The sequence below is a fragment of the Mobula birostris genome, chromosome 6 (assembly GCF_030028105.1).
Source record: "Mobula birostris isolate sMobBir1 chromosome 6, sMobBir1.hap1, whole genome shotgun sequence".
In the NCBI taxonomy this organism is placed as follows: Eukaryota; Metazoa; Chordata; class Chondrichthyes; order Myliobatiformes; family Myliobatidae; genus Mobula; species Mobula birostris.
The window spans coordinates 187,616,461-187,644,067 of record NC_092375.1 but is presented as its reverse complement, the minus strand read 5'-3'; the positions used below and the strand labels follow the sequence as shown (position 1 = coordinate 187,644,067).

General features: G+C 42.2%; 1 protein-coding gene across 1 annotated transcript in view; it reads left to right on the top strand.

Moving 5' to 3' along the window:
• heg1 (heart development protein with EGF-like domains 1) overlaps positions 1-27,607 on the top strand; it is a 69,281-nt gene that overhangs the window by 29,965 nt on the left and 11,709 nt on the right. Inside the window, exons 5-10 of the mRNA XM_072262083.1 lie at positions 2,482-2,540; positions 2,632-2,789; positions 8,629-8,763; positions 14,326-14,368; positions 14,466-14,503; positions 20,375-20,462. Coding sequence (XP_072118184.1) covers positions 2,482-2,540; positions 2,632-2,789; positions 8,629-8,763; positions 14,326-14,368; positions 14,466-14,503; positions 20,375-20,462 — 521 coding nt within the window. The remainder of the gene's footprint in view (positions 1-2,481; positions 2,541-2,631; positions 2,790-8,628; positions 8,764-14,325; positions 14,369-14,465; positions 14,504-20,374; positions 20,463-27,607) is intronic.

Sequence of the window (27,607 nt, the reverse complement as noted above, 5' to 3'; positions counted from 1 at the left end):
TCCCATTAGAATACTTCTTCTTTGAAATATATCTATCCTGCAGCTTCCAAATTGCTCCCAGAAACTCCAGCTATTGTTGCTGTACTGTTATCCCTGCTTGTGTCCCCTTCCAATGAACTTTGGCCATCTGTTCTTTCGTAGCTCTGTAATTCCCTTTACTCCACTGTAGTACTGATACATCTGAGTTTAGACAATAAGACCATAAGACCATAAGATATTGGAGCAGAATTAGGCTATTTAACTCATCGAATCTTCTCCGCTATTTCATCATGGCTGATTCATTTTTCCTCTCAGCCCTAATCTCCTGCCTCCTCCCTGTATCCTATAGTTTAGCTTCTCTCTCTCAAACAATTGGTTCATTGATTCCTACAGAACGTCTCTTTGGTGCTTCCTGCTGCCTCTCCTCTCCCTGTCCTCTTCCCACTCTCAGTCCCCAATAGAGACCCATATTAGAATTAGGTTTATCATCACTCACATATGTCATGGTATTTGTTTCTTTTTTGCAGCAGCAGTACAGTGCAATACTTAAAATTACAACAGTATAGTGCAAAAGTCTTCCTAGCTATAGGTATGTGCCTTAGACATTTGAACAGGACTGGTGGTAAAGCTGATGTAGAGTTTCAAATTACTATTTTCAAAAAGTTTCATAATCACTTAAAGCTGTTAATCTAAGCAGTTGCCAGATTATCAGTGATGTTTTACTTAAAATGGGGATTAAATCCCACAATGTGAATTTTGCATAGAGAAAATAAGCCAACGAAAACGATCAATTATTTCATAGAAACACAGAAAACCTACAGCTGTGCCGAACATGTACTTACTTTAGAAATTACTTCGGGTTACCCATTGCCCTCTATTTTTCTAAGCTCCATGTACCTATCCAGGAGTCTCTTAAAAGACCCTATTGTATCCACCTCCACCACCATCGCCGGCAGCCCATTCCACGCACTCACCACTCTCTGTGTAAAAAACTTACCCCTGACATCTACTCTGTACCTACTTCCAAGCACCTTAAAACTGTGCCCTCTCATGCTAGCCATTTCAGCCCTGGGAAAAAGCCTCTGACTATCCACATGATCAATGCCTCTCATCATCTTATACACCTCTATCTGGTCACCTCTCATCCTCCATCGTTCCAAGGAGAAAAGGCCGAGTTCACTCAATCTATTCTCGTAAGGCATGCTCCCTAATCCAGGCAACATCCTTGTAAATCTCCTCTGCACCCTTTCTATGATTTCCACGTCCTTTCTATAGTGAGACGACCAGATCTGAGCACATTACTCCAAGTGGGGCCTGACCAGGATCCTATACAGCTGTAACATTACCTCTCAGCTCTTGAACTCAATCCCATGGTTGATGAAGGCCAATGCACCGTATGCCTTCTTAACCACAGAGTCAACCTGTGCAGCAGCTTTGAGTGTCCTATGGACTCGGACCCCAAGATCCCTCTGATCCTCCACATTGCCAGGAGCCTTACCATTAATATATATTCTGCCAGCATATTTGACCTACCAAAATGAACCAACTCACACTTATCTGGGTTGATCTCCACCTGCCACTTCTCAGCCCAGTTTTGCATCCTATCAATGCCCTGTTGTAACCTCTGACAGCCCTCCACACAATCCACAACACCCCCTGCCCACAGTATCCACAACACCCCCAACCTTCGTGTCATCAGCAAGTTTACTAACCCATCCCTTCACTTCCTCATCCAGGTCATTTGTAAAACTCACATAGAGAAGGAGTGCCAGAACAGATTTTCATTTAAAAAAAATTAACTTATTGAGATGCAGCACAGAACAGGCCCTTCTGGCTCTTTGAGCCTCACCACCCAGCAATCCCTGATTTAATCCTAGCTTAATCATGGGATATTTACATTGTCCAATTTTCCTACCAACCGGTATATCTTTGAACTGTGGAAGGAAACCCAAGCGATCATGTGAAGAACGTAAAAACTCCTTGCAGGCAGTAGTGAGAATTGAACCTGGGTCGTTGGTACCACAAGGCTTGTGCTAACCGCGATACTGCTGTGCAGCCCAGTGCAGTGACTTGAATATAAGAATTCTGCCTCCTTTTGAAATTCCTGGATTGTTTGATTGGCATGTAGCTTTTGTGAGGATCTCATTTTCAGTGCAGTGACGGGAGTTGAAAAATTGATTAATGTTCTAAACGTCCATGCGGTTTTGCTGCATTGTCAATCATAATGGGATAACTTTTATGAGCAGAAGTGGAAAAAGAGATGTTTTAAAGGGATTAAAATGAACTCAGCATCAACTCAACATGAACGTGGATCCAAGGATAATATTTCCTTGTATTGATGCCAATGTCTGTATTCTATTTGGATTTTGGAGCCAAATGAAATTCAGCTCTAGATGAGATAGTCTAATTGGGTTTGGTTCTGAGAATCTGTGAGATTTTTAAGAATATTTGTTGAATAAGTATTGCCTTTAGATATTAAACAAATTATTTTCTTCTCCACAGCTTAATGCTTCTCTGTTTTACCTGAATGGTTACTACACATCTGTTGTTGCAGATTTAAGGTAAAGTACTTAAAGTACTGGATTACTGAGACATAATTATTATTTTAATGAAGTTGACAACAATTCTAATGATCTATCACATTATTTACAGTGAGACTAATGACAGTGTATCTGTCTTGAACATGTTTGTCCACTCATCAAATGTGACCCTTGAGGAGGTGCGGAGCAGTGTGCAAAATTACATTAGCAGTTGCCAATCTAACACTGGAAGCTGCCAGATTGTACAAAGTCAACGACTACTCTACAAAGGTAAAAGTACTTTTCACAGAGCAACAAAATAATTTTCAATGCTGCACAACGTCATTCTACGTGAAAACAATTACTTCATAAATTAAATATTGACTATAACCAGTAGAAGCCATCTGTTGTTGAATACAGAGAAAATTTTATTGATATTTATTTTAATTGATATTGATTACATGCAATGGATCATAAAAGCATGAGAAAATTACAGTTACATTGTCTTGTTTAGAATCTTCTACTGAGGAAAAATTGTTGGTGTTATGAAAGTATTGTATGAGTTTTTGTGCTCTGGGATTGATACTTCTACACTTTTGCTTCACATCTGTCTGAAAATATACTTTAATTCCTGTTTTAGAATCATATCATTTTGGCTGCAGAACACTTACTTCTGTTTCTCATAACAGCCAGACTCAGAACGCAGAACTCAAAATCCGATTTAGTATCACTGGCATACTGTACGACATGAAATTTGCAGTGCATTGCAATATGGAATAATTTTTTAAACTATACATTACATTAATCGATACACAAAACCATAAATTAAATAAAATAAGTAAGTGCGTAAAAGAGGGAAAAAATAGTGAGTTTCACGTGCATAGGTTCATCGTCTATTCAGAAATTTGATGTCGGAGGAAAAGAAGCTGTTCCTGAACCATTGAAAAGAAAAAGTGAGCTATTGTTATGGATTCATCGTCCATTCAGAAATCTGATGCTGAAACATTGACTGTGTGCCTTCAGGCTCCTGTACCTCCTCCTTGATGGTAGCAATAAGAAGAGGACATGTCCTGGGTGATGGGGGTCCTTAATGATGGATGCCCCCACCTTGAGGTGTTGCCTTTCATAGGTGTCTTCGATGCTAGGGAGGCTAGTGCCCATGATGGAACTGGCTAAGTTTACAACTTTCTGCAGTCCTGTGCACTGGTTCCTCTATACCAGACAGTGATGTAACCAGCTAGAATGCTGTCCATGTAGCTGTAGAAATTTGACAGAGTCTTTGGCGATACTGCAAGTTTCTCAATCTCATAATGAAATACAGCCACTGTCATGTCTTCTTTGTAATTGCATCAACATGTTGGGCCCAGGATAGTTCCACAGAGCAGTTGACACCCAGGAACTTGAAACTGCTCACCCTTTCTACTCCTGATCCCTCGATGAGAACTGGTGTGTGTTTCATCAACTTCCCCTTCCTGAATTCCATTCGGTTCTTTGGTCTTAGTGACATTGGGTGCAAGGTTGTTGCTGCTAAACACTCAACTACCTGATATATCTCATTCCTGTACGGCTCCTCATCACCATCTTAAATTCGGCCAACAGCAGTTGTGTCACCAGCAAATTTATAGATGGCATTTGAGCTGTGCCTAGCCACACGGTCATAGGTGTAGAGGGAGTATAGCAGTGGGCTAAGCACACTTCCTTGAGGTGCATCAGTCTTACTTGTCAGCAAGGAGGAGATGTTATTTGCAAACCGTAGTGACTGTAGTCTCCTGGTGAGGAAGACAAGGCCGAGGATCCAGTTGCAGAGGGTGGCACATAGGCCCAGGTTTTGATGCGTGTTGAGCATCCTTTCAGGCAGCCATTACTTAATTGTTCATCTCAGAGTCGAATATTATTGACTAATGCTAAATAAAACTTAGTTGGAATTAGCTAAGTTCATTTTGTGCTAAGTTCCCAGCTTCTGTTTAGATTCAAACACAGATCTAGTATGAAAAGTTGGTGTGGGGATCAACTCCGCTTAGTTTTCATACCGGACAATTTGGAACAATTCTACACCTCTCATATCCAAGATGGGAAAACTTTTGTATGAATCAGAAGGAGAAGGAAGTTCAATATACTATAATCTTTTGGCTAATGTTGTTATTTGCATTACCAAGAAAAAGTGCCATGAATTAGAACGTCCATTCGTTATGAATGTAGGTGACCATGGTCTTTCCATGTTCTTGGCAAATTTTTGTATAGATATCATTTGCCTTCTTCTGGGCGGTGTCTTTACAAAGTGATCCCATCTATTATCAATACTCTTCAGAGACTGTCTGCTTAGCAACAGTGAGGACTTGTGATATGCACCATCTGCTCATATGACCCTCCACCACCTGTTCCCATGGCTTCCCCTGACCTTGATTCAGGGGACAAACAGATGCTACTCCTTGCTTAAGGGTGACCTGCAGGCTAGTGGAGAGAAGGAGTGCCTTATATTCCTGTGATAGAGGTGCGTCTCCACCCTATCACCCTTAGAACAAGTCTTTCAATTCAACATCAGTTACGGATACAGTGGTGCTGGCAAGTTTGTGAACCTTGTAGAATTTTCTCTATTTCTGCATAAATATTACCTAAAATATGATCAGCTATTCATGTAAGTCCTAAAACTGGATAAAGAGAACCCAATTAAATAAATAACACAGAAATATTATACTTGTTCATTTATTTATTGAGAAAAACTATTCAGTACTACATGTATTTGTTGGAAAAAGTATGTGAACCTCCGGAGCAATGCCTTCTACAAAAGCTATTTGGAGGCAGGTGTTCCTATCAAAGAGATGAGATTGGGGGTGTGGGTTGTAGAGGTGCCCTGCCCTATAAAAAAGACACACCAAATCAGGTTACTGACAGAGCCTGCCCTTCTCAAGAAAGATCTGTTTTTGTGCACCTCGTCTCGATCAAAACAATTTTCATAGGTCCTTAGAAAAATTATAGAGATACATGAAGCTGGAAAAGGCTACAAAAGCATTTCTAAAGACCTGAGTGTTCATCAGTCCACAGTAAGAGAAATTGTCTACAAATGGAGGAAACTCAGTACTCTTGCTATTTTCTCTAAGAGTGGGTACCTTGCAAAGATCACTGCAAGAGCACAATATGCAGCGCTGAAGGTGGTGAAAAAGAACCCAAGGGTAACAGCGAAAGACCTGCAGAAATCTCTAGAACTTGCTAAAGTCTCTGTTCATGTGCCCACTATAAGAAAAATACTGAACAGGAACGGTGTTCATGGAAGGACACCACAGAGGAAACCATTGCTCTCCAAAAAAGACATTGCTGCATGTCTCAAGTTTGCAAAAGACCATGTAGATGTTGTACAACGCTTCTGGGACAATATTCTGTGGACAGATGAGGCAGAAATGCACATTGCTATATTTGGAGGAAAAAGAGCACTGCACATCAACACCAAAACCTCAACTGTGATGCAAGGTGGAAGGAGCATTATAGTTTGGGGCTGCTGTGCTGCCTCACGGCCTGGAGAGCTTGCAATCGTAGAGGGAATAATGAATTCAGAATTGTATCAAGACATTTTACAGAAGAATGTCAGGGTAGCAGTCCATCATCTGAAGCTTTAGAGAAGTTGGATAATACAACAAGACAATGATCCAAAAGACAACAGAATGGTTAAAAAGAAAAAAAGAGTTTGTATTTTGGAGTCAAAGTCCTGACCTTAATTCTATAGAAATGTTGTACAAGGACCTGAAGCCAACAGTTCATGCAAGGAAGCCCACCAACATCCCAGAGTTGAAGCAGTTTTGTAAGGAGGAATGGCCTAAAATTCCGCCAACCGGCTGTGCAGGACTGATCAACAGTTACTAGAAACGTTTGGGTGAAGTTATTGCTGTACAAGGGGGTCACACCAGTTCTGAAAACAAAGGTTCATATCCTTTTTCCAACAAATACATCTAATATTGGATCATTTTTCTCACTAATTAAATAAACAAGTATAATGTTTTTTTGTGTTATTTATTTAATTGGGTTCTCTTTGTGTAGTTTTAGGAGTTATGTGAAGATCTGATCACATTTTAAATCATATGCAGAAATAGAGAAAATTCTACATGGTTCACAAACTTTCTAGCACCACTGTAAGTGTTAATGGATCTGACCTCACTGGTGTCAACCCATTCAGTGAAAAGATCGTCTGAAAAAAACAATTCTACATTAATGTTTATGTTCCTAACATTCCATCTGTTAATTTTCTCATGTAGAAATTCAATAATATTTTTCTGTTTAATATTATTGGACTGGAAGTCTACTATATGTACACACAAAAATGTTGGAGGAACTCAGTAGGTCAGGCAGCACCTATAGAGAGGAATAAATGGTCAATATTTATGGCTAAGACCCTTTCATCAGGATCCTGGAGTGTGAGGAGAACATGGTCTTATTTTTCCAAAGAAACAGTTTGGAAGTCCTGCAGATAATTAATAAGTGTACCTGTATTGTCACTACCTCTCCCCTCTTTCCCATAAACTAAATGGACCCAACAACATAATCACAATTCCTGAAGTGTGAACCTTTTCCACTTTCTACCTCTGTTCTGCTGTTTTTGAACCCTACACCTAGCTACTCATCCCAAGACTGATGTCAATGCACACAATCCTGTAATTTCTTCCCAATTACCCATCTTTCTCAGAGACAGTCCCTAACCTCCTTCCACCAAATAAGTGATATATGGCCAGTCACCTTTCCCTGATCCCCATGGCAACCCATGTCTCCAATCTTCTTGCTCATCCTCCTTACATTTATCTCAGTGACCAAACTCCACATCCCAGTCTTCCTGCCTTACCTACCCAAGACCCTAATCTCTGAGGCCATCCCAATTCCTGGACCCCCACTGCCTTTTTTTTTTTTGCTCCAGAGAACACCCAGACACAAACCTGGCCAAGGACGGATGTCAGTGAAAACTATCAGATGGAACATTTTTATTCATTAAGATGTCTAAGGTCCAGTAACTTACAGACCGTGCTCATCTCAGGTTGGGTGAGACTAGAACTAAATGTCATAGGCTCAAGCTGAAAGGTGGAATATTCAAGCTGAATCTGAGGGGAAATGTCTTCTGTCAGATAGTGGTGCAGGTGTGGAATGAGCTAACTGGGAGAATTAGATGTGGGTTCAACATGTAAGTTAAGATTAGATAGGTACATGGTTGGGATGGGTTTGGAAGGACATGGTCCAGGTGCAGGTAGACAAGACAAGGTGGAGAATCAGCATGGACTAGATGTTAATCAGAACTTTTATCGCCACAGAGCTGTATTTATAAAAAGAAACCCTAGGTAATTTCTAAGGTAAGGACATGTTCGGCCTGTCTAGTACGAGAGGGCATGACTTAAGCATTGAACGGCACCCATTCAGAACAGAGATGCGAAGAAATTTTTTTAGCCAGAGGGTGGTGAATCTATGGAATTTGTTGCCACGGGCGGCAGTGGAGGCCAAGTCATTGGGTGTATTTAAGGTAGAGATTGATAGGTATCTGAGTAGCCAGGGCATCAAAGGTTATGGTGAGAAGGCGGGGGAGTGGGATTAAATAGGAGAACGGATCAGTTCATGATAAAATGGCGGAGCAGACTTGATGGGCCGAATGGCCGACTTCTGCTCCTTTATCTTATGGTCTTGTGTTATCAACAGTGCTAAATTGAACTGAACTGAACATTCCTGGACTGTTTCAAGGACTCTGCCAGTTGATGTTATATATTCTGTGTGTTATGTGCTTGTTTTTTTGGCCTTTTGCGTGATTTGCTCTTTTTTTGCACCTTGGCTGTTTGATGTTTTCTTTGAACAGGTTCCAAGCTGTTTCTTTGTTTCATGGCTGTCTGTGGAAAAACGAGTCTCAGGGTTGTGTATTATGCACAGACTTTGATAATAAATGTACCTTGAATCTCTGAATCTTCATTTCTCCATTTAATGAAAGTTTGACTACTTGGTACTAATTACGGATCAGTGAAGCCAGTATAATGTTGGCTGATGTTGAGGTCCTGAAATGAGCAAAGGCAATTCATTTGACGAGTACTGTCAGTCTCAAGTATAGTTTGCTGAACTGGAGAAGGATCTTATCAATACTTTGTTAAATAAATATTTTTCTTTTTATGTACAGCTAAAACGTTATGCAGCTTTAATGTGCCAAAATGTGACAATGCAACTGCAGAATGTAATGCTGATAGCGGGACTGCAGAATGTCTGTGTAAGGACGGTTATTTCAAGTACAATGATATGGATCATTCATGTCGAGGTGAGTCATCAGTACCAATGAACCATCCATACTCCTTTTACCACAATCACAATTAGTTTGGTCTTCTGTTTGGTTAGAAGATAAGTGACAGAGTCCCCTGGATTGAGGTTAGAATTGCTGCTGTCACCTAGTTTCTGAGTAGTATTACTGCTGGTTCTGCCATACAACTCTCCATCTGGAGGTCCTGTGTTAGATGAGGCAAGCGTTGTCCAGAATTGAGCTGGTAATTTGACTTATTCCTTGAGGCTGGTGTCCGACACCAACCCTGTCAACCAACAGAGCAGTTGGTTTGCCATTGGGTTAGTGTTGTGTATGAGGTGGTGATGAGAAAAATAAAAAATAAAATACAGACCTAAAGATGTTAGAAGTAAAGAGTGTTCTCATGGGGGAAGGGAGGTTCATTCCAAGGCAGCTGATTCAAAAGTGAAAAGCCTTCAAGGCAGATTTCCTTCCACAAAAATAGTGAAGAGTCAGAGAGGGTTCTAAACACAAGGACAAAGAAAGAGAAAAAGAAGATGAAGCAGGCAGCTGCTTGGGTCTCTTCACAATCATCATGGTGGATCCAATTCTTTGCTTAAATACCATTTTCCAGGTCTCTCCCAAATCCCTTGAACCAAATGTTGTCAAAATATCTTTCAGCCTCTGAAATCAATTCTTGGAGGTTAAGAATTCCAGCTTCATGAATTATGAAGTGATAACCTACATTCAGAATAAGGGTTATTCCCCACTAGAGAATCCATTCTCTGATCATCCATCCTGTCAATCTCCCTCAGAATCTAACATGCTTCAATAAGATCACCTCTTGTTTTCCTTGAATCCAATGAATACAGATTCAACCTGCTTAAGCTTTCTTCCTATGTCAATCCTTCATCTCAGTCATCATTCTTATGAACTTTTCCTTACATTGTCTTCCTATGTAAACTCATCTTCCTTTTAATTTGAGGGGCAAACGTGTATGTGGTATTCCAGGTGCAGTCTCTCCAGAGTCCTCTTCATCTCCATTAGAACTTCTCTACATTCATACCCTATACCCTTACAGCACTGTGCAAAAGTCTTAGGTGCCCTAGGTATATACAGTGCCTATAAAAAGTATTCAACCCCTTGGAAGTTTTCATGTTTTATTGTTTTACAACATTGAATCTCAGTGGATTTTATTTGGCTTTTTTTGACACCGATCAGCAGAAAAAGACTCTTTCATGTCAAGTAAAAACAGATCTCTACAAAGTGATTGAAATTAATTACAAATGTAAAACACAAAATAATTGATTGTCTCAGTATTCACTCCCTTTAATATGACACACCAAATCATCACTGGTGCAGCCAATTGGTTTTAGAGGTCACATAATTAGTTAAGTGGAGATCATTGTGTGCAAAGTGTTTCAATTGATTGTAGTAAAAATGCACCTGTATCGGGAAGGTCCAACTGCTGTTGAGTCAGTATCCTGGCAAAAACTGCGCCCTGAAGACAAAAGAACACTCCAAGCAACTCCATGAAAAAGTAATTGAAAAGCACAAGTCAGGAAATGGATGGAAGAAAATTTCAAAGTCACTGAGTATCCCTTGGAGTACAGTTAAGTCAATCATGAAGAAATGAACAGCATATGGCACAGCTGTAAATTGATCTAGAGCAAGGTACCCTCAAAGATTGAGTGACTGTGCAAGAAGGGGACTAGTGAGGGAGAACACTAAGAGACTGATGTAACTCCTCCAGAGTTGTCAAGCTTCAGTGGCTGAGATGGGAGAGGCCGTGCATACAGCTGTTGCCCGGATGCTTCACCAGTCGCAGCTTTACATTACCACCATGCCACTGTTGGAAAAAAAACTCACATGAAATCTCAGCTAGAGTTTGCCAGAAGGCATGTGGCAGACTCTGAAGTCAGCTGGAAGAAGGTTTTATGGTCTGATGAAATGAAAATTGAGCTTTTTGACCATCAGACTAAACGCTATGTTTGGCATAAGCCAAACACCGCACATGATCAAAAACATACCATCATAATGTGAAGCATGGTGATGGCTGCATCATGCTGTGGGGACGTTTCACTGCAGCAGGCCCTGGAAGGCTTGTGAAGGTAGAATGCAGCAAAATACAAGGAAATCCCGGAGGTAAACCTGAACTGTGACTTGGGATTAAATTTGTTTTCCAGCAAGACAATGAACCTAAGCATAAAGCCAAAGCTATACAGGAATGGCATAAAAACAACAAAGTTAATGTCCTGGAATGGCCAAGTCAGAGCCCAGATCTCAATCCAATTGAGAATTGGTGGCTAGACTTTAAAAGGGCTGTTCACTCATGATCTCCATGCAATCTGACAGAGCTTGAGCAGTTTTGTAAAGTAGAATGGGGGAAAAATGGCAGTATCCAGATGTGCAAAGCTGATAGAGACCTATCCACACAGACTCGAGGCTGTAATTGCTGCCAAAAGTGCATCTACTAAATACTGATTTGAAGGGGGTGAATACTTATGCAATCAATTATTTTGTGTTTTATATTTGTAATTAATCTAGATCATCTTGTAAAGACACACACAAAATGCTGGAGTAACTCAGCAGGCCAGTCAGCATCTATGGTAAAAAGCACAGTTAATGTTTCAGCCTAAAACGTCTACTGCTGCCAGGCCTACTGAGTTACTGCAACATTTTGTGTGTGATGCTGGGATTTCCAGCATCTGCAGATTTTGGCTTGTTTGCGATTTCATCCTGTAGAGATCTGTTTTCAGTTTGACATGAAAGAGTCTTTTTCTGTGGGCCAGTAAAATAAAGCCACATTAAATGCACTATGATTCAATGTTGTAAAACAATAAAACATGAAAACTTCCAAGCGGGGAGAATACTTCTTATAGGCACTATATGTGCCTAAGACTTTTGGACAGTACAGTACATTTCATCACCTTTCTAATGACTTGCTATATACCAGTCTTCAGAATTTCATGCACTAGACGCAACCAAGAACCTTTGTGCTGCAATATTTTTCAGTCTGAGTCTATTTCAATAATTTGCACTTTCATTCTTACTTTCAATGCGGAAAGCCTCTCACTTTTCCCATATTATACTCATTTGCAAGTCCATCAATCATGACGGGTCAGAAGTCGGTCAATACGTAATGGAGAAAACCAGAACAGCAGGGCACCCAGACCATCACCAGGAGAAATTAAATATCTAGCACCAGAGGTCAAAAATGAACACAGGAAACACCAGCTCAACATGCTGCTTTGCTTTGGTGCTCTAGCTGTTACTGAGACAGGTATTGAGAGAAAAAATGCTGGCAGCTGACTACAAATCAGGTGGTGTCCATGAAGGGAGTAAGAGGACTCAGACAGATATGGAGGATTAAAATAACAGGCAACTAGGTGCTCAGGAGTCCTCTTGTAGATGATTGCAAGTACCCTGCAAGGTAGTTGCTCAATGAGTGGATGATTGCAATGCTGGGCCAAATGGACTGAATTGGCAGGTGTCGGGACTGGAGGCAAGGGTTGGGCTGGTTCTGCTCGCTGCTTCATGACATTTGCTCCAATCTTCACGGCATGGAGGCTGAGGCTGGGGCTGGGAGCCTCCTCTGGGCCTTGTGTCTGAGGACTCACTTTCGTTCTGAATGCTTTTTGCCTGCTTTTATTGTTTACACGATTTGTATTTTTATCTCGCTCTGCACATTAGGTTTTGATTGATAATTTAATATGGGTTCTATTGGGCTTCTTTGTTTTGTAGCTACCTGTAAGGAGACAAATAAAGTTGTGCAATGTATACTTTCTTTGATAGTAAATGTACCTTGAACTTTGAACAACTTGAATTTATGCCCAATGTAGAGAAAGCCAAATCCTGAGCAATAAATACAAAACATTGGATGGAGAAAAGTGCAAATGAATAAGCAATTCCAGCATTTTCCTTTTGATTTCAGTTTCAGTTACAGCTCTGGCTTGTATTTCTTTCACATTTTTAACATGTTCCTGTTCTTCATCTGCTTTCCTAACTATTCTCATTAATTTATTAATCAGTCAATTCCATAAATTTCAGAATCACGTTGGCAATCTTAGCTTCACTCTATCAGAGAGGTTTCCTTTGGCCTATGCACTCCTCTCCCACGCTCTCAACAATTTGTGGTTTCTCTTTCCTAGTTATAATGATGCTTCTCCAAATTGAAGGATAACTGTTTCTCTTTCCACAGATACTTTATGACCTGCTAGCTTTTCAGTTTTTACTTGAAACACGAGAAAGTCTGCTGGAAATCTAAAGCAACACACACAAAATGTTGGAGGAACTCAACAGGTCAGGCAGCATCTTTGGAAATGAATAAACAGTTGATGGCAATAGTCGATAGAAGATGTTCCCCTTTCCTTCTCCATCCTGATGAAGGGCCTGGGCTTGAAACGTCAACAATTTATTCATTTTCATAGATGCTGCCTGACCTGCTGAGTTCCTCCAGCATTTTGTGTTCAATTGCTTTGGTTTTTATTTTCATGTTTTCAGCATCGGAGATTTTTTATTTTCATTTATTGACAATTGTTTCATTAGATACCCACTCTCTTCTGTATACGTCTCTGACAATACTCAAAGGGTGGATTGCCTGATTTGCTGACTGTAGGAGCCATGTATCTATTTTCTATTTGTGTTGCATGTTTATTATGGTAATTAGTCACATGGGTGGGGGCTGCTAAAGTGAAGAGTTAAATTATGTATTCATGCTTTGTCTGATGAAAGGTCTTGGCCCAAAACATCAACTTTTTACTCTTTTCCATAGATGCTGCCTGACCTGCTGAGTTCCTCCAGTGTTTTGTGTGTGTTGCTTTGGATTTCCAGCACCTGTAGATTATCTTGTGTTTATACTTTGTATTTAGTTCAGTTAGAGTCAGTTGGAGCTAGAGACTGCTTGGTCTGGTTCCTTTTTGTTGACCACTTAATTCGTCGTGGCTATTCCTGGAGGTCGAGGATGATGGTCTTTGCTCTGAAGAGGCCCACAGAGCGAAGACTGTGCGTGTATTTGTTTAACGTGTACTTGATGTTGCACTCCAAGAAGCACATGATACTTCACAAATCAACCAACTGATTCCAATGGCATGGAAACCACGACGATTGGAGCTGATGGATTTGTTGCAGCCTTCATCCGCCTTCACAGCCGTTGAGTTTGAAGTAACTTCGTCCGCCTGTTCCACCGTTGAGTTCTTGGTTGGATTGTTCTTTGTCAGGGACCCCACCCTTGACCTTACTGCCATGGGTGACCCTACCCGGAGCATAGCTGCAGACGGCATTGTTCTCAGAATCACAGGACCACACAAGCTTCTCCACCACGACAAGGTGACAATCCACGGAGAAGACCGCTTAATTACGTTTAGTATCACTAGTTTTAGTTTCATTAGTTTTATTGCTTCAAGATTGTTTGGTTTTCTAGTTGTTTAATAAAGGATCAAATATGTTTCTTTGATTTTGAACCTTATTATTATTATTATTATTATTGGATGAGAAGGTGCTTCATACAGGATAACTCCTCATGCTTGGTCTCTAACAGCGGTGTTACTTTGTTTGAGTAGCTGACAACATGTGGTAATTTCTTGTGCTTTCTTCTTATTTCAGCATGTGATGATGGCTATAAATTAGTGAATGGAACCTGCACCCCGTAAGTAGATTATAGAAATTGCCTTGATCACAAAATTAAGATCTGTTGTTTTGTGCTAAAATATACTGATTTCTATTCTCTTTGTTGGATTTAATAGTTGTCTGTTTGGATTTGGTGGATTCAACTGTAAAAATCGTAAGTTGATGGTTTTTAATGTTTTTTCTAATGTGACTTCAAATGGACCCACTTTCAAGGGCTCGTCATCTCGTGTTCTCGATTTTCATTGCTTTTAATTATTATTATTATTATTTCTTTCTATTTGAAATTGACAAATTTCACAACGTATGCCAGTGATATCAAGCCTGAACCTGATAAGGTATCTTTTAGGGTGACTACTGGAAGATGAATGCTTTTCATGGTTGGGACAGAAACAGGTGTTGTAGGTTTACTGATGGAAGTTACCCATGCTACATGTGTACAAACTATTGTTTTGGGTAGAAGGTTTTCAGCGTTTCCTCTAAGAATACCATCACTGTCTGTCAGTTTTTCCATCTCTACTACATCTGCTCTCAAGATGAGGCTTCCCATTCCAGGCCTTCTGAAATGTCCAATTTCCAAAATCCAAATGAAGGAAAAACATGGAAGCTGGAAGTTCGTGTCTACTTAGATCCTGTAGTGAGGCACGCACAAATGGCATAATGGTGTAATGATGTAGGCCATTCTCGTACTTCTTACATATAACCCATAATAATTTATGTACACAAATAATGCTTAATCAAACAATATATTATATTACTCAAATACTACTGAAATATTAAATACACTACACTCTCTTTAGCTATAAGTTCGAACTCAATACAGAATACATCGCAAATCAAATATGTAATGTATTGCTCTCTAATCATCATACATATGTATATGCAGGCAGGGACAGCACACATTGAGCAGCACAACCAAGTTGCAGGAATTGTGTACAGGAACATCTGTGCTGAGTATGTATTGGAAACGTCCAAGTCCAAGTAAGAAACACCCGAGAAGAAAGTGGAGAATGACAGAGCTAAGATCCTGTGGGACTTCCCAATACAGACATGGTAATATTGGACAAGGAACTGAACAAAGCAATAGTAATAGAAGTTGCAATCCCAAATGACAGTAACATCAGGAAGAAAGAATATGAGAAGCTGGGGAAATACCAGGGCTTGAAAGAGCAGATAGAAAGCAATTGGAAGGTTAAAGACAGAATAATCCCAATGGTGATAGGAGCACTTGTAACTGTGACACCTGGACTGGGAGAGTGGCTCCAACAAATCCCGGTTCAGCATCTGAGATCTCGGTCCAAAAGAGCACACTACTAGGGACAGTGAGGATACTGCGCCGAAACCTCATGCTCCCTGGCTCTGGTAGAGGACCCGAGATTGAGGGGAAAATATACACACCACTCACAAGAGGTGAGAAAAGAAAAAAAAATGTGTAGTTAATTTTAAATGTTCTCTTCAAGCCTAAAGATTTAATTGCTATGGAGGATTTCTTGCTCTTGGGCGATTAATGTCTTTTCTGACGGGGGGGTGGGGTTGGGGGAGCACTCTGAGATTGCATCAGATGCAATCTCCATTGTATAGGAGAGTGGTCCAATTCTGTCCTTAATCTTTGCAACACCCACTTTTGATCACCTCTGTAGTCTCTTACCAGGACTGCTTGTTTGAGGAGCCCTCAATTTATCTCAGCTGTTTGTCCTGCATACTTCTTTTGAACTGGGTTTGAGGAGATCTAAGTGTGAGCGCAAGGGGAAGACACAGTAACAGCATAGCGGGTGAGTTGGGGGTTGTGGAGTGTGTTGTGTTGCGAAATGCAAGGAGGAAATTGGTGAGCTTCAGATTTAGTGTCAGTATAGTGTGTTCTGCTGACCTTACTTGCAGTGTGTTCTTTAGACTCCGTACAGACCTTTCCACCTAACTGTTTGTAGCTGGGCGGTACGGTCTGTCTTACTCTATTCACTATCAGGAATGACCGAAACTGTTCCACAGCAAACTGTGGTCCATTGCCACTGGCTAAGTGTTCTGGAACACCAGTCCTTGCGAAGAGGCTTCTCAACACATCAACAGTGTGCAAAGCTGTAGTGGAGGCCATTGGAAACACTTCTGGCCACTTTGTAACTGCAATCGCCATACCATCCTTCACCATTTCTGCCAGATGCAATGGGATGCCAGCACCAGTCGCATCTCTCCCTCCTCTTTCTCTTCTGCTTTCTGCTGTCCATGACTCCTGGGTCTGCTCAACCCACTCCTCCCATTCCTTCCAATCCCTCTGCATTCCCCCTCCCCACACAACAGTAGGTGCTGAGGGAGACGATGTGAGGCAGAAGTTCACATGCATTTCCTTTAACCTCATAACTGCTTTTGACGTGGTCTCCTCTACATGATGAGACCATGTGTAGACTAGGCTGTTGCTTTGCAGAGCATCTGTGCTCTGTTGACAATAGCTGTCTTGTACTTCCAGATGTATGTCATTTCAATTCCCCTTCCCATTTCTATATTGATCTTCTGCCCTCTACCTTTTCCACTGCCAGATCAAAGCTAGAAGAACAGCGTATCATATTACACTTTATTCATTTCACAGCCAAATGGTATGAGCATTGAATTTTCTTGTGTTCTATACCCTTGCCGTTTGTACCCTTTTCCTGTTCCCATCAGTACAATGGAGGAACAGGCACTTTGGCCCAACTCACCGACCCTCACTTCATTCGATTCCGCCAATCAGCCACCAGCTTCTGTCTCACTCCTCTCTCTCTCACCTTGTTACATTCGCTTTCTCCCCCTACACTCTTAGTTCTGAACCCAACCCAAAGAGGTATCTGTCCCTTTGCCTCAACAGATGCTGCTTGACCTGCTGAGTTCCCCCAGTAGTTTATTTTTAACCACAGAAGGTTTTCAGAATTTTGACCACAAGAGGGAGTCAAATGCATAGTTTCTATGTGAAAATAGTAACATTGAAAATTACTTAACTGAGGTCATTCAAAGGTTTTGGCACTGTTTCTACATACTGTCTTTACAAATGCAAAGCGTTCATTGAAGCATGTTTTGATGTGACTTTTAGATGTATTAATTAACCATAAGTTTAACCACAATTGTTACAATCACCTTGCTTTATTTCAACAATTGAGCATGGTTTTCTGATTTTGAGGTTCATAGAACATATAAAGCATAGAACAGTACAGTGCAGGACAGATTCTTCAGAGAACAGGTTTGTGGGACTACAACCAGAGGTCAGAGGTTATTGGCTAAGGGTGAAAGGTGAAATGTTTAAGGAGAACATGAGGGGGAACTTCTTCACTCGGAGGGTGGTGAGAGTGTGGAATGAGCTGCCAACACAAGCGGTGCATGCAAGCTTGATTTCAACATTTAAGAGAAGTTTGGGTAGGTACATGGATGGTAATGGTATGGAGGGCTATGGTCCCAGTGCAGGTCAATGGGAGTTGGCAGGTTAAATGGCTGGGCATGGATTAGATGGACCAAAGGACCTGTTTTTCTGCGGTACTTTTCTATGACTCTGTTTGTGCCACAAGGATGCCAATCAAATTGAACTTAATTGCCCGTATAAGATCCATATCCGTCGATTCCCTGCTTATCTATGGGGCTATCTAAGTGCCTTTGAAATGTATCTGTTTCTACCACCTCACTTGGCAGTGGGTTCCAGACACCTGCATCACTCTATATGATAAAACATGTTTCACAAACCCAACTTAAATTTTCATCCTCTCACCTTAAAGCTATTCCCTGTAGTACTAGCTGTTACCACCTTGGGGAAGAAAGATTCTGATGATCTACCCTATACGTGCCTTTCATAACTTCTATCAGGTCACCTCTTGGTTGACCAACTAACACACTATAGATCTACATCAAGCTTGCGATAAAAGCATTCTATTCATTGTCCTTTGGGCAATGAAGACACATGGACCATTGCTCTAACTGCTACCTTATGTATCTCTGCAACACACACAAAATGCTGAAGGAACTCAGCAGGTGAGGCAGCATCTATGGAAAAGAGTAAACAGTTGAAGTTTTGGGCTGAGACCTTTCATCAGGACTAGAAAAAACTAACTTCTTATCTTTGAGTGGTCTCAGCCTGAAATGTCGACTGCTTACTCTTTTCCACAGATGCTGCCTAGCTACTGAGTTCCTCCAGCATTTTGTGTGTGTTGCTCAGATTTCCGACATCTACAGATTTTTCTTTCTGTATGTATCTCTGTGCCCCTCTAGCCTCATTACTTATCCCTCGTTGAGCTACCAGGTGTCAGGTGAAATAATGCATTATGGCCATCACCATTCTCATTTCATCATCCTCTCCTCCTCACCCTCCAGTGAGGCTGACTGCTCCAGATTCTCTCTATTTAGAAATAGCTTCAGATCCTTAAAAAGTAAATTGGTGCACCTGTAGCAGTGTAATCAAATCATCTTTATGATGATGCAGCAGATGTCTACTGAAAGATACTGACAATGAAGCATTGTTGGGAAGCATACAGTAACTGGCTGTTTGATACAATGCCCTTTTTGTTTGAGGCTTTGTAAAAATCATGGAGCTGTCTGCAGCACTGTTCCCTCCAAGCTACGCTGGTGCACGGCCGCGCAATAACTGAAATCCTCCCGCGCACGTACCCTTTGTTGCGGCACAGCTGGAATTGGACGCAGCTAGAAAAGGTTGACGAAACGTGTTGCTCTGGATTTCATTATACCCTTCAATTAAAAATAAAATCAAAAGTACGAACCAATCTATTGGACAAGACCGATGAGGTCTACAAAATCCAATGTGGAGCAAATATAATGTTGGCCAGACCGAAGGAAGATTATCCACCAGGATCCATGAACATCAATTGGCTGTAAAGCACATGACCAACTCTCCCTAGTCCTCTCCCATGAAGAGCGAGAGGGTCTCAAATTCGACTGGGCAACAGTGAAAGTCATGGGGCAAGCGAACACGCGACGTAGAAGGGAATTCTTAGAAGCACGGTTTTCCATGAACAGTTCTGTAAACAAACATGTAGACCTCGATCGTATTTATGAGCTAATGCAGCCAAGATTCTTGACTACAGCGCACAACGTTCACCACACAACCAATCAGCGATGAAATTTGCTCCCCACATCACAATTCGGTTCTGAAATGACAAGCAGTCAGCTGATTGATAAGTGTATAAAGGCCAAGCATTCGGTGGAGACACCACAGTTAACGGTGCAGCGATGAGGTTTCCTTGTATAGTGACGAAATGTTTGCAAGTAAATCGCCATGATCGGAGAACAACTCAACCCAATCAAAAGTCTGTGATTTTTCAATTTTCATTCTACCTATTTATAGTATGCATATTACAATATACATCTTAAATGTTTTATATTGTATTTCATTATTTCCTTCAATTAATAAATAAGATCAAAAGTATATAGTTTTTAAATTTTCATTCTGAATATTTATAGTATGCATATTCCAAGAAAAGCACTTAAAGTGCTGCGCAATTTTCAGGCCGTGTAAAAATTTCCTGCTCAGAGCAATGATTGGTCTACACGGCTGTAAAAAGATTTAGAGGAAACATTGCTTCACAGCCTTTTCCATACTCCAAGGAAATAATAATATGTCTTTCTGCTGGCTGTCTGTCATGAAGGGTGTACCTTTAAGAGCCAATAATGTTCTTTAACTGATGTATAGGAACATATGTCCAGCTGCAGTAAAATCAGTGTGACCTCATCTGGAATGACACAGGTCCAAATTTAACATAGAATTCTGTGTGCAAACCACCATAATGTTGTTACTAACACGAGTTCAGACAATTTCATGGGTTTTTTTTGCAGGTAATCCAAAGATCTGTCAGCAATATCAGCAACACATGTTTAAATCATCAACAAAAAAGGGTGAAAGTTAATTCCTAGACAAAACAGATGATTAAACACAACAGCAAACTGCAGAAGTTTCTGTCCTTGACGTGGGTGCTCTAGGGACTGTTGTGTGCCAGCAAAATAAAATTGCCAATTTCTCTAGTTTTCTTTATTTTAAATAAACATCTTTTCTTTCCCTTATTTTCAGCTTACAAACTCATCACTGTGGTGATTGCTGCAGCTGGGGGTGGACTGCTGCTAATTTTGGGCATCGCATTAACTATCACATGTTGCAGGTATGTACGAAGTATCAATCTATACTCCAATGGTCTCAAGCTATGCTCCAATGGACCATTTCCATTATAATCTGTGCCATAAATGGAAAACAATCTGGCAAATGTTTACTTGGATTAATGGTGTTTGGAGTGAGGTATCCACAGTGATGTGTTGAATGAGAAGAGCAATGTTTATGTGCTTACATAGGAGAATCGTTTTAAGTTGCAGCTGTGAACATAGTCCTTTTTTAACGTGTAGCATTTTTTATATTTTCGTTGTCATGATGAGTGAGAAGTTTTTCCTTCTGGTGTGACAGTACTGCGCAAAAGCCATAGGCACGTATATATAGCTAGGGTGCCTGAGATTTTTACACCATACCGTATTTGTCACTGTGGAGCGGAGAGTGAGTTTTGTAAATCTGGCGGGAACAAAGGATGTTGGGAATGGTAAGGGTGGAGCACCATGGGACAGGTGGCAGTGAAGGAGTGCCAAGGGTAGAGGGTGTGTGGCATGGATGCAGAAAAGTTTATTTGATTCCAAGCAATTGGTTTATTGACAATTACTGAATGCTTTCCGGTGCTTCCTGTTCACTCCCCTCACCCTGCTGCCTTGCCACTCTCAGTCCACACTAGAGACCCATATCAGAATCGGGTTTATCATCACTCACATTTTGGGAAGATAACTCAGGATAGATGTACAGGATGACTGGCAAGAACCTGGGCAGTACTGGAAAAAAGAGAGATGTGGATGTACGAGTATCTAGTCCCTTGGAAGTGGTAACATGGGTAGACATAATGGTAAAGAAAGCTGATAGTATACTTGCTTTCAGCAGAAAGGCATTGCATACAAGAATTGGGTCTTCATGAAAGTGAGGCTCTACATGATGATGGTGAGACAGCTCCTGGAATATTGTGCGGCCATCATCATTATGTGCTGTGTCGTATGACATAGGTGATCATGGTCTCATGACCATGACTGTTCTTGGCAAATGTTTCTGCGTAAGTGGTTTGCCATTGCCTTCTGAGCAGTGACTTTGGAAGATGGGCAACCCCAGCCATTATCAATACTGTTCAGAGATTGTCTGCCTGGCGTCAGTGGTTGCATAACCAAGACTTGTGATATGCACCAGCCGCTCACATGACCATCCACCACCTGCTCCCATGGCTTCATGTGACCCCGATTTTTTTTTTTTGGGGGGGTAACTAAGCAGGTGTTACCTACAGCTTGCCCAAGGGTGACCTGCAGGCTAGTGGAGGGAAGGAGCGCCTTATGTCTCCTTTGGTAGAGACATTTATTACACCCCATCACCCAGGAATATTGTGTACAGTTCTGATTACCATTCAATTAGAAAGGATGTAATTAAACTGGATATGGTGCAGGAAAGAATCTCAAACATGTTGCTGGGACTAGAGGGCTTGTATTATATGGTGAGACTGTATAGGCTGGTTTTGTTTCTCCTGGAGCCTGGGAGATGACTTTCCTGAGCTTATAAAATCATGAGGATCATAGGTAAGGTGAGCATTCAGTCTTTTTCCCAGGGTAGGGGAGTTTCAAACAAGAGGACATAAGGTAAAAAGTGAGAGGCAGAAAAATTTAAAGGAGACCTGGGGGGGGCACATTTTTCATACAGAGGGTGGTGAGTATATGGAAGAAGCTGCCAGAGGAGCTGGTAGTGGTGTGGAAGAGCATATGGATGGGAAAGGTGTAGAGCATGAGTTCTCATCCTGGGGTCCAGAGACCATTTGCTTATTGGTATTGGTCCATGGCATAAAAAAGGCTGAGAGGGTTATGGGCCAAAGGCAGAATAATAAGACAAACTCAAGAGGGCACCTTGGTTAGACTGGATGGATTGTACTGAAGGGCCTGTTTCTGTGCTGTATGTCACTTTGCCTCTGTGATTTCTAAATGACAATAAACGAGGACTGAGTGTCCTCATAATCTAATCTAATCTAAAAAAAAACCTTTGGTGTTCAGAGGGATGCAGGTTTTCTCAAACACAATCACTGAAAGTTAACTTTCAGTTATAACAGGTGACTAGGAACACAAAAGAATTGTTAGAACACTACAGCACAAAAGAGGCCACAACTCCTCCAATCTTCATGTCATCCACAAACTTAGTCACCCATCGTTCTGCCTCTTCATCCAGGTCATTTATAAAAATCACAAAGAGCAGGAGTCCCAGGACAGATCCATGCAGCTCTCCACTAGTCACCGACCTCCAGGCGGAATACTTTCCTTCCACTACTACCCTCTGCTTTCTTCCTGCAAGCCAATTTTTTATCCAAACAGCCAAGGTTCCACTGATCCCATGCTTCATGACTTTCTGGATGAGTCTCTTGTGGGGGACCTTGTCAAATGCCTTGCTAAAATCCATGTAGACCACACCTACCACCTTACCCTCATCAATTTCTTCTGTTACCTTTTCAAAAAACTGAATTAGGCTCGTGAGGCACGACCTTCCCTTCACAAAGCCATGTTGACTATCCTTGAGTAGACTGTACTTCTCCAAGTGCTCATAGATCCTATTCTTAAGAATCCTTTCCAATAGTTTGCAGACCACAGACGTAAGACTCACCGGTCTATAGTTCCCAGGATTCTCCCTATTACCTTTTTTAAACACGGGAACTATATTTGCCATTCTCCAGTCCTCGGCACCTCCCCTGCAGCCAAAGAGGATTCAAAGATCATAGCTACTGCTCCAGCGATCTCTTCTCTCACTTCCCACAGCAACCTGGGGTATATCACATCCGGCCCTGGGGACTTATCAATCTTGATGTTTTTAAGAAGATCCAACACTACTTCTTCCTTAATCTCCACGTCGTCCAGCACACAGGCCTGTTCTTTTTCAACCTCACCCTGATCAAGGTCCTTTTCACTTGTGAATACTGAAGCAAAGTATTCATTTAGGACCTCTCAAACCTCCTCCGCCTCCAGGTACATGTTACCTTCTTTGTCCTCTAGCGGCCCCACCTTCATTCTTGTCATCCTTCTATTCTTCACTTATGCATAGAGCGCCTTGGGGTTCTCCTTAATCCTAGATGCCAACTCCTTCTCATGTCCCCTTCGAGCTCTCCTAAGTCCTTTCTTAAGCTCCTTCCTGGCTACCCTATATTTCTTATGAGCCCCTCCTGCTTCCTGCTTCTTATATCAAACATATGCTTCCTTCTTCCTCTTGACGTTTCCCTTTCGTCAGCCACAGATTCCCTTTTCCTACTATTTTTTCCTCGTCTCAGTGGGACAAACCTATCCTGGACCCAGCACAAGTGATCCCTAAACTTCCTCCATATTACTTCTGTACTTTCACCCTTGAACATCTGTTTCCAATTTACTCTCGCTAGCTCCTGCCTCATCCCTTCATAGTTAGCCCTTCCCCAGTTAAGCACTTTCCCATTTTATCTGTTTTTATCCGCTATGCTGAAGCTAGGGGAGTTGTGGTCACTCTCACCAAAATGCTCCCCCACCAAGAGGTCTACCACTTGACCAGGTTCATTACCCAGAACTAGATCCAGTATGGCCTCTCCTCTCGTCGGCCAGTCTACATACTGTGTCAGGAATCCTTCTTGAACACACCTGACAAATTCAGCCCCATCTATCCCCCTTGCAGTCGGAGGTGCCAGTCAATTTGAGGGAAGTTGAAATCACACATAACTACAACCCTGTATTTCTTGCACCATTCTAAAATCTGCCTGCTTATCTGCTCCTCGGTGTCCCAAGGGCTATTTGAGAGCCTATAGACTACTCCCAGCACAGTGATTGATCCCTTCCTATTTCTGACTTCCACCCACACCGACTCAGTGGACACTCCCTCTGCAATGTCCTCCCTTTCTATAGCCATGATACATCAATAACAAGTAATGCTACTCTCCGCCCCCCGCCTTTCTACCTCCTATCTTATTCCTTTTAAAACACCAAAACCCTGGTACCTTCATCAGCCAATCCTGCCCTTCCTCCAGCCAATTTTCAGTAACAGCCACAACATCGTAGTTCCACGTGCTGATCCATGCTCTAATTCATCCCCTTTATTCCTTGTACTCCTAGCGTTGAAACAGACATATTTCAACCCCTCTAACTGGCTACATTTATGTTTTGTCCCCTGCCTGTCCTTCCTCACCAACTCAGAACACACAGCGTCATGCCCTTGTCCTTCTACCCTCATCTCTGCACTCACATTCTGATTCCCACCCCCCGCCAAACTAGTTTAAACCCTCCCCAACAGCTCTAGCAAACCTGTCCGCCAGGATATTGGTCCCTTTCCAGTTCAGGTGCAGCCCGTCCTTTTTGTACAGGTCAGACATTCCACAGAGGAGATCCCAATGATCCAGAAATCTGAACTCCTGCACCCTGCACCAACTCTTCAGCCACGCATTCATCTGCAATAACTTCCTGTTCCTACTCGCTGTGTCTCGTGGCACAGGCAGCAATCCCGAGATTACCACCCTTGAGGTCTTTCCTAACTCCCTATATTCCTTCTTCAGGACCTCATCCCTACTCCTATCCACGTCATTGGTTCCCACGTGGACCATGACATCTGGCTGCTCACCCTCTCTCCTGAGAATACCGAGAACTCGATCCGAGATATCGCGGACCCTGGCACCAGGGAGGCAACAGACCATCCGGGGTTCTTGATCTCTCCCACAGAACCTCTTATCTGTCCCCCTAACTATCAAATCCCCTATCACTACTGCTCTCCTCTTTTCCCTCCTTCCCTTCTGAGCTGAGGGTCCAGTCTCGGTACCAGAGACATGACCACTACAACTTGTCCGTGGTAGGTCATCCCCACCAACAATATCCAAAACAGTATACATTATTGATGGGAAGGGCCACAGGGGTGCTCTGCTCTTTCTGTCTATTCCCCTTCCCTCTCCTGACAGTCACCCAGTTACCTGTCTCCTATGTTTTTAGGGGTGACTGTCTCCCTGAAACTCCAATCTATTACTGCCTCTGCCTCCCGAATGATCCGAAGTTCATCCAGCTCCAGCTCCAGTTCCCTAACTCGGTTTGTCAGCAGCTGCAGCTGGATGCACCTTTTACAGGTGTAGTCATCAGACACAAAGGTTGGTGGTGTTGTGGATAGTGTAGAGGATTGTTGAAGATTGCAGAGAGACATTGATAGGATGCAGAAGTGGGCTGAGAAGTGGCAGATGGAGTTCAACCCGGAGAAGTGTAAGGTGGTACACTTTGGAAGGACAAACTCCAAGGCAGAGTACAAAGTAAATGGCAGGATACTTGGTATTGTAGAGGAGCAGAGGGATCTGGGGGTACATATCCACAGATCCCTGAAAGTTGCCTCACAGGTAGATAGGGTAGTTAAGAAAGCTTATGGAGTGTTAGCTTTCATAAGTCGAGGGATAGAGTTTAAGAGTCGCGATGTAATGATGCAGCTCTATAAAACTCTGGTTAGGCCACACTTGGAGTACTGTGTCCAGTTCAGGTCGCCTCACTATAGGAAGGATGTGGAAGCATTGGAAAGGGTACAGAGGAGATTTACCAGGATGCTGCCTGGTTTAGAGAGTATGCATTATGATCAGAGATTAAGGGAGCTAGGGCTTTATTCTTTGGAGAGAAGGAGGATGAGAGGAGACATGATAGAGGTGTACAAGATAATAAGAGGAACAGATAGAGTGGATAGCCAGTGCCTCTTCCCCAGGGCACCACTGCTCAATACAAGAGGACATGGCTTTAAGGTAAGGGGTGGGAAATTCAAGGGGGATATTAGAGAAAGGTTTTTACTCAGAGAGTGGTTGGTGCGTGGAATGCACTGCCTGAGTCAGTGGTGGAGGCAGATACACTAGTGAAGTTTAAGAGACTACTAGCCAGGTAGGAGGACTTTAAGGTGGGAGGTTATATGGGAGGCAGGGTTTAAGGGTCGGCACAACATTGTGGGCCAAAGGGCCTGTACTGTGCTGTACTATTCTATGTTCTAATTGTGCTGTCCCTGACTTTCCACATCCTACAATTGGAGCACTGGACTGCCCCATCTACTTCCTCCATTACCAACTCCTAAGTTAATTAAATTAATTAAAGAAGCTTACCCGGCCTTACGTCTCTGGGAGCAAGCTCATCCTCTGTCTCTTCTCGCTGAAGCTTCTCGAGCCAAAGCCTCAAAGCTCCACTCCTTCACTGGCCACTCTGCTTGAGCTACCCCTCTTTTTATTTGTTTGAGCTTTTCAATTTTCAATTGCCCAATCAAACTTTTGGAACAACATTAGCTATACTCCAATCCTCCGGCACCTCACACATGGCTAGGAATGTTTTAGATATCTCTGCAGCTAGGGCCCCTGCAATTTCTGCACTAGCCTCCCACAAGATCTGAGGGAACACCTTGTCGGGCCTTGGACATTTATCCATCCTAATGTGCCTCAGGATAGCAATCACCTGCTCTGTAAACTGTATCAGGTCCATGACCTCGCTGCTGCGTTGCAGCACATCTATAGACTCTGTGTCCATCTCTCAAGTAAATACAAATGCAAAAAGTCCAATTAAGAGCTTCCACCATCTCTTTCAGCTCAACACATAGATATCTATTCTGATCTTCCAAAGGACCTCAGTGACATCAGTGGTGGGGAAGATGCTGGAGTCAATTATAAAAGATGAAAGAGCGGCACATTTGGATAGCAGTAACAGGATCGGTCCGAGTCAGCATGGATTGACGAAGGGGAAATCACGCTTGACTAATCTTCTGGAATTTTTTGAGGATGTACTATGAAAATGGACGAGGGACAGCCAGTGGATATAGTGTACCTGGACTTTCAGAAAGCCTTTAAGGTCCCACATAGGAGATTAGTGGGCAAAATTAGAGCACATGGTATTGGGGGTAGGGTATTAACATGGATAGAAAATTGGTTGGCAGACAGGAAACAAAGAGTAGGGATTAACGGGTCCCTTTCAGAATGGCAGGCGGTGACTAGTGGGGTACCGCAAGGCTCGGTGCTGGGACCACAGCTATTTACAATATACATTAATGATTTAGATGAAGGGATTGGAAGTAACATTAGCAAACTTGCAAGTGACACAAAGCTGGGTGACAATGTAAAATGTGCGGAGGATGTTACGATAATGCAGGATGACTTGGACAGGTTGGGTGAGTGGGCAGATGCATGGCAATTGCAGTATAATGTGGATAAATGTGAGGTTATCCACTTTGATGGCAAGAACAGGAAGGCTG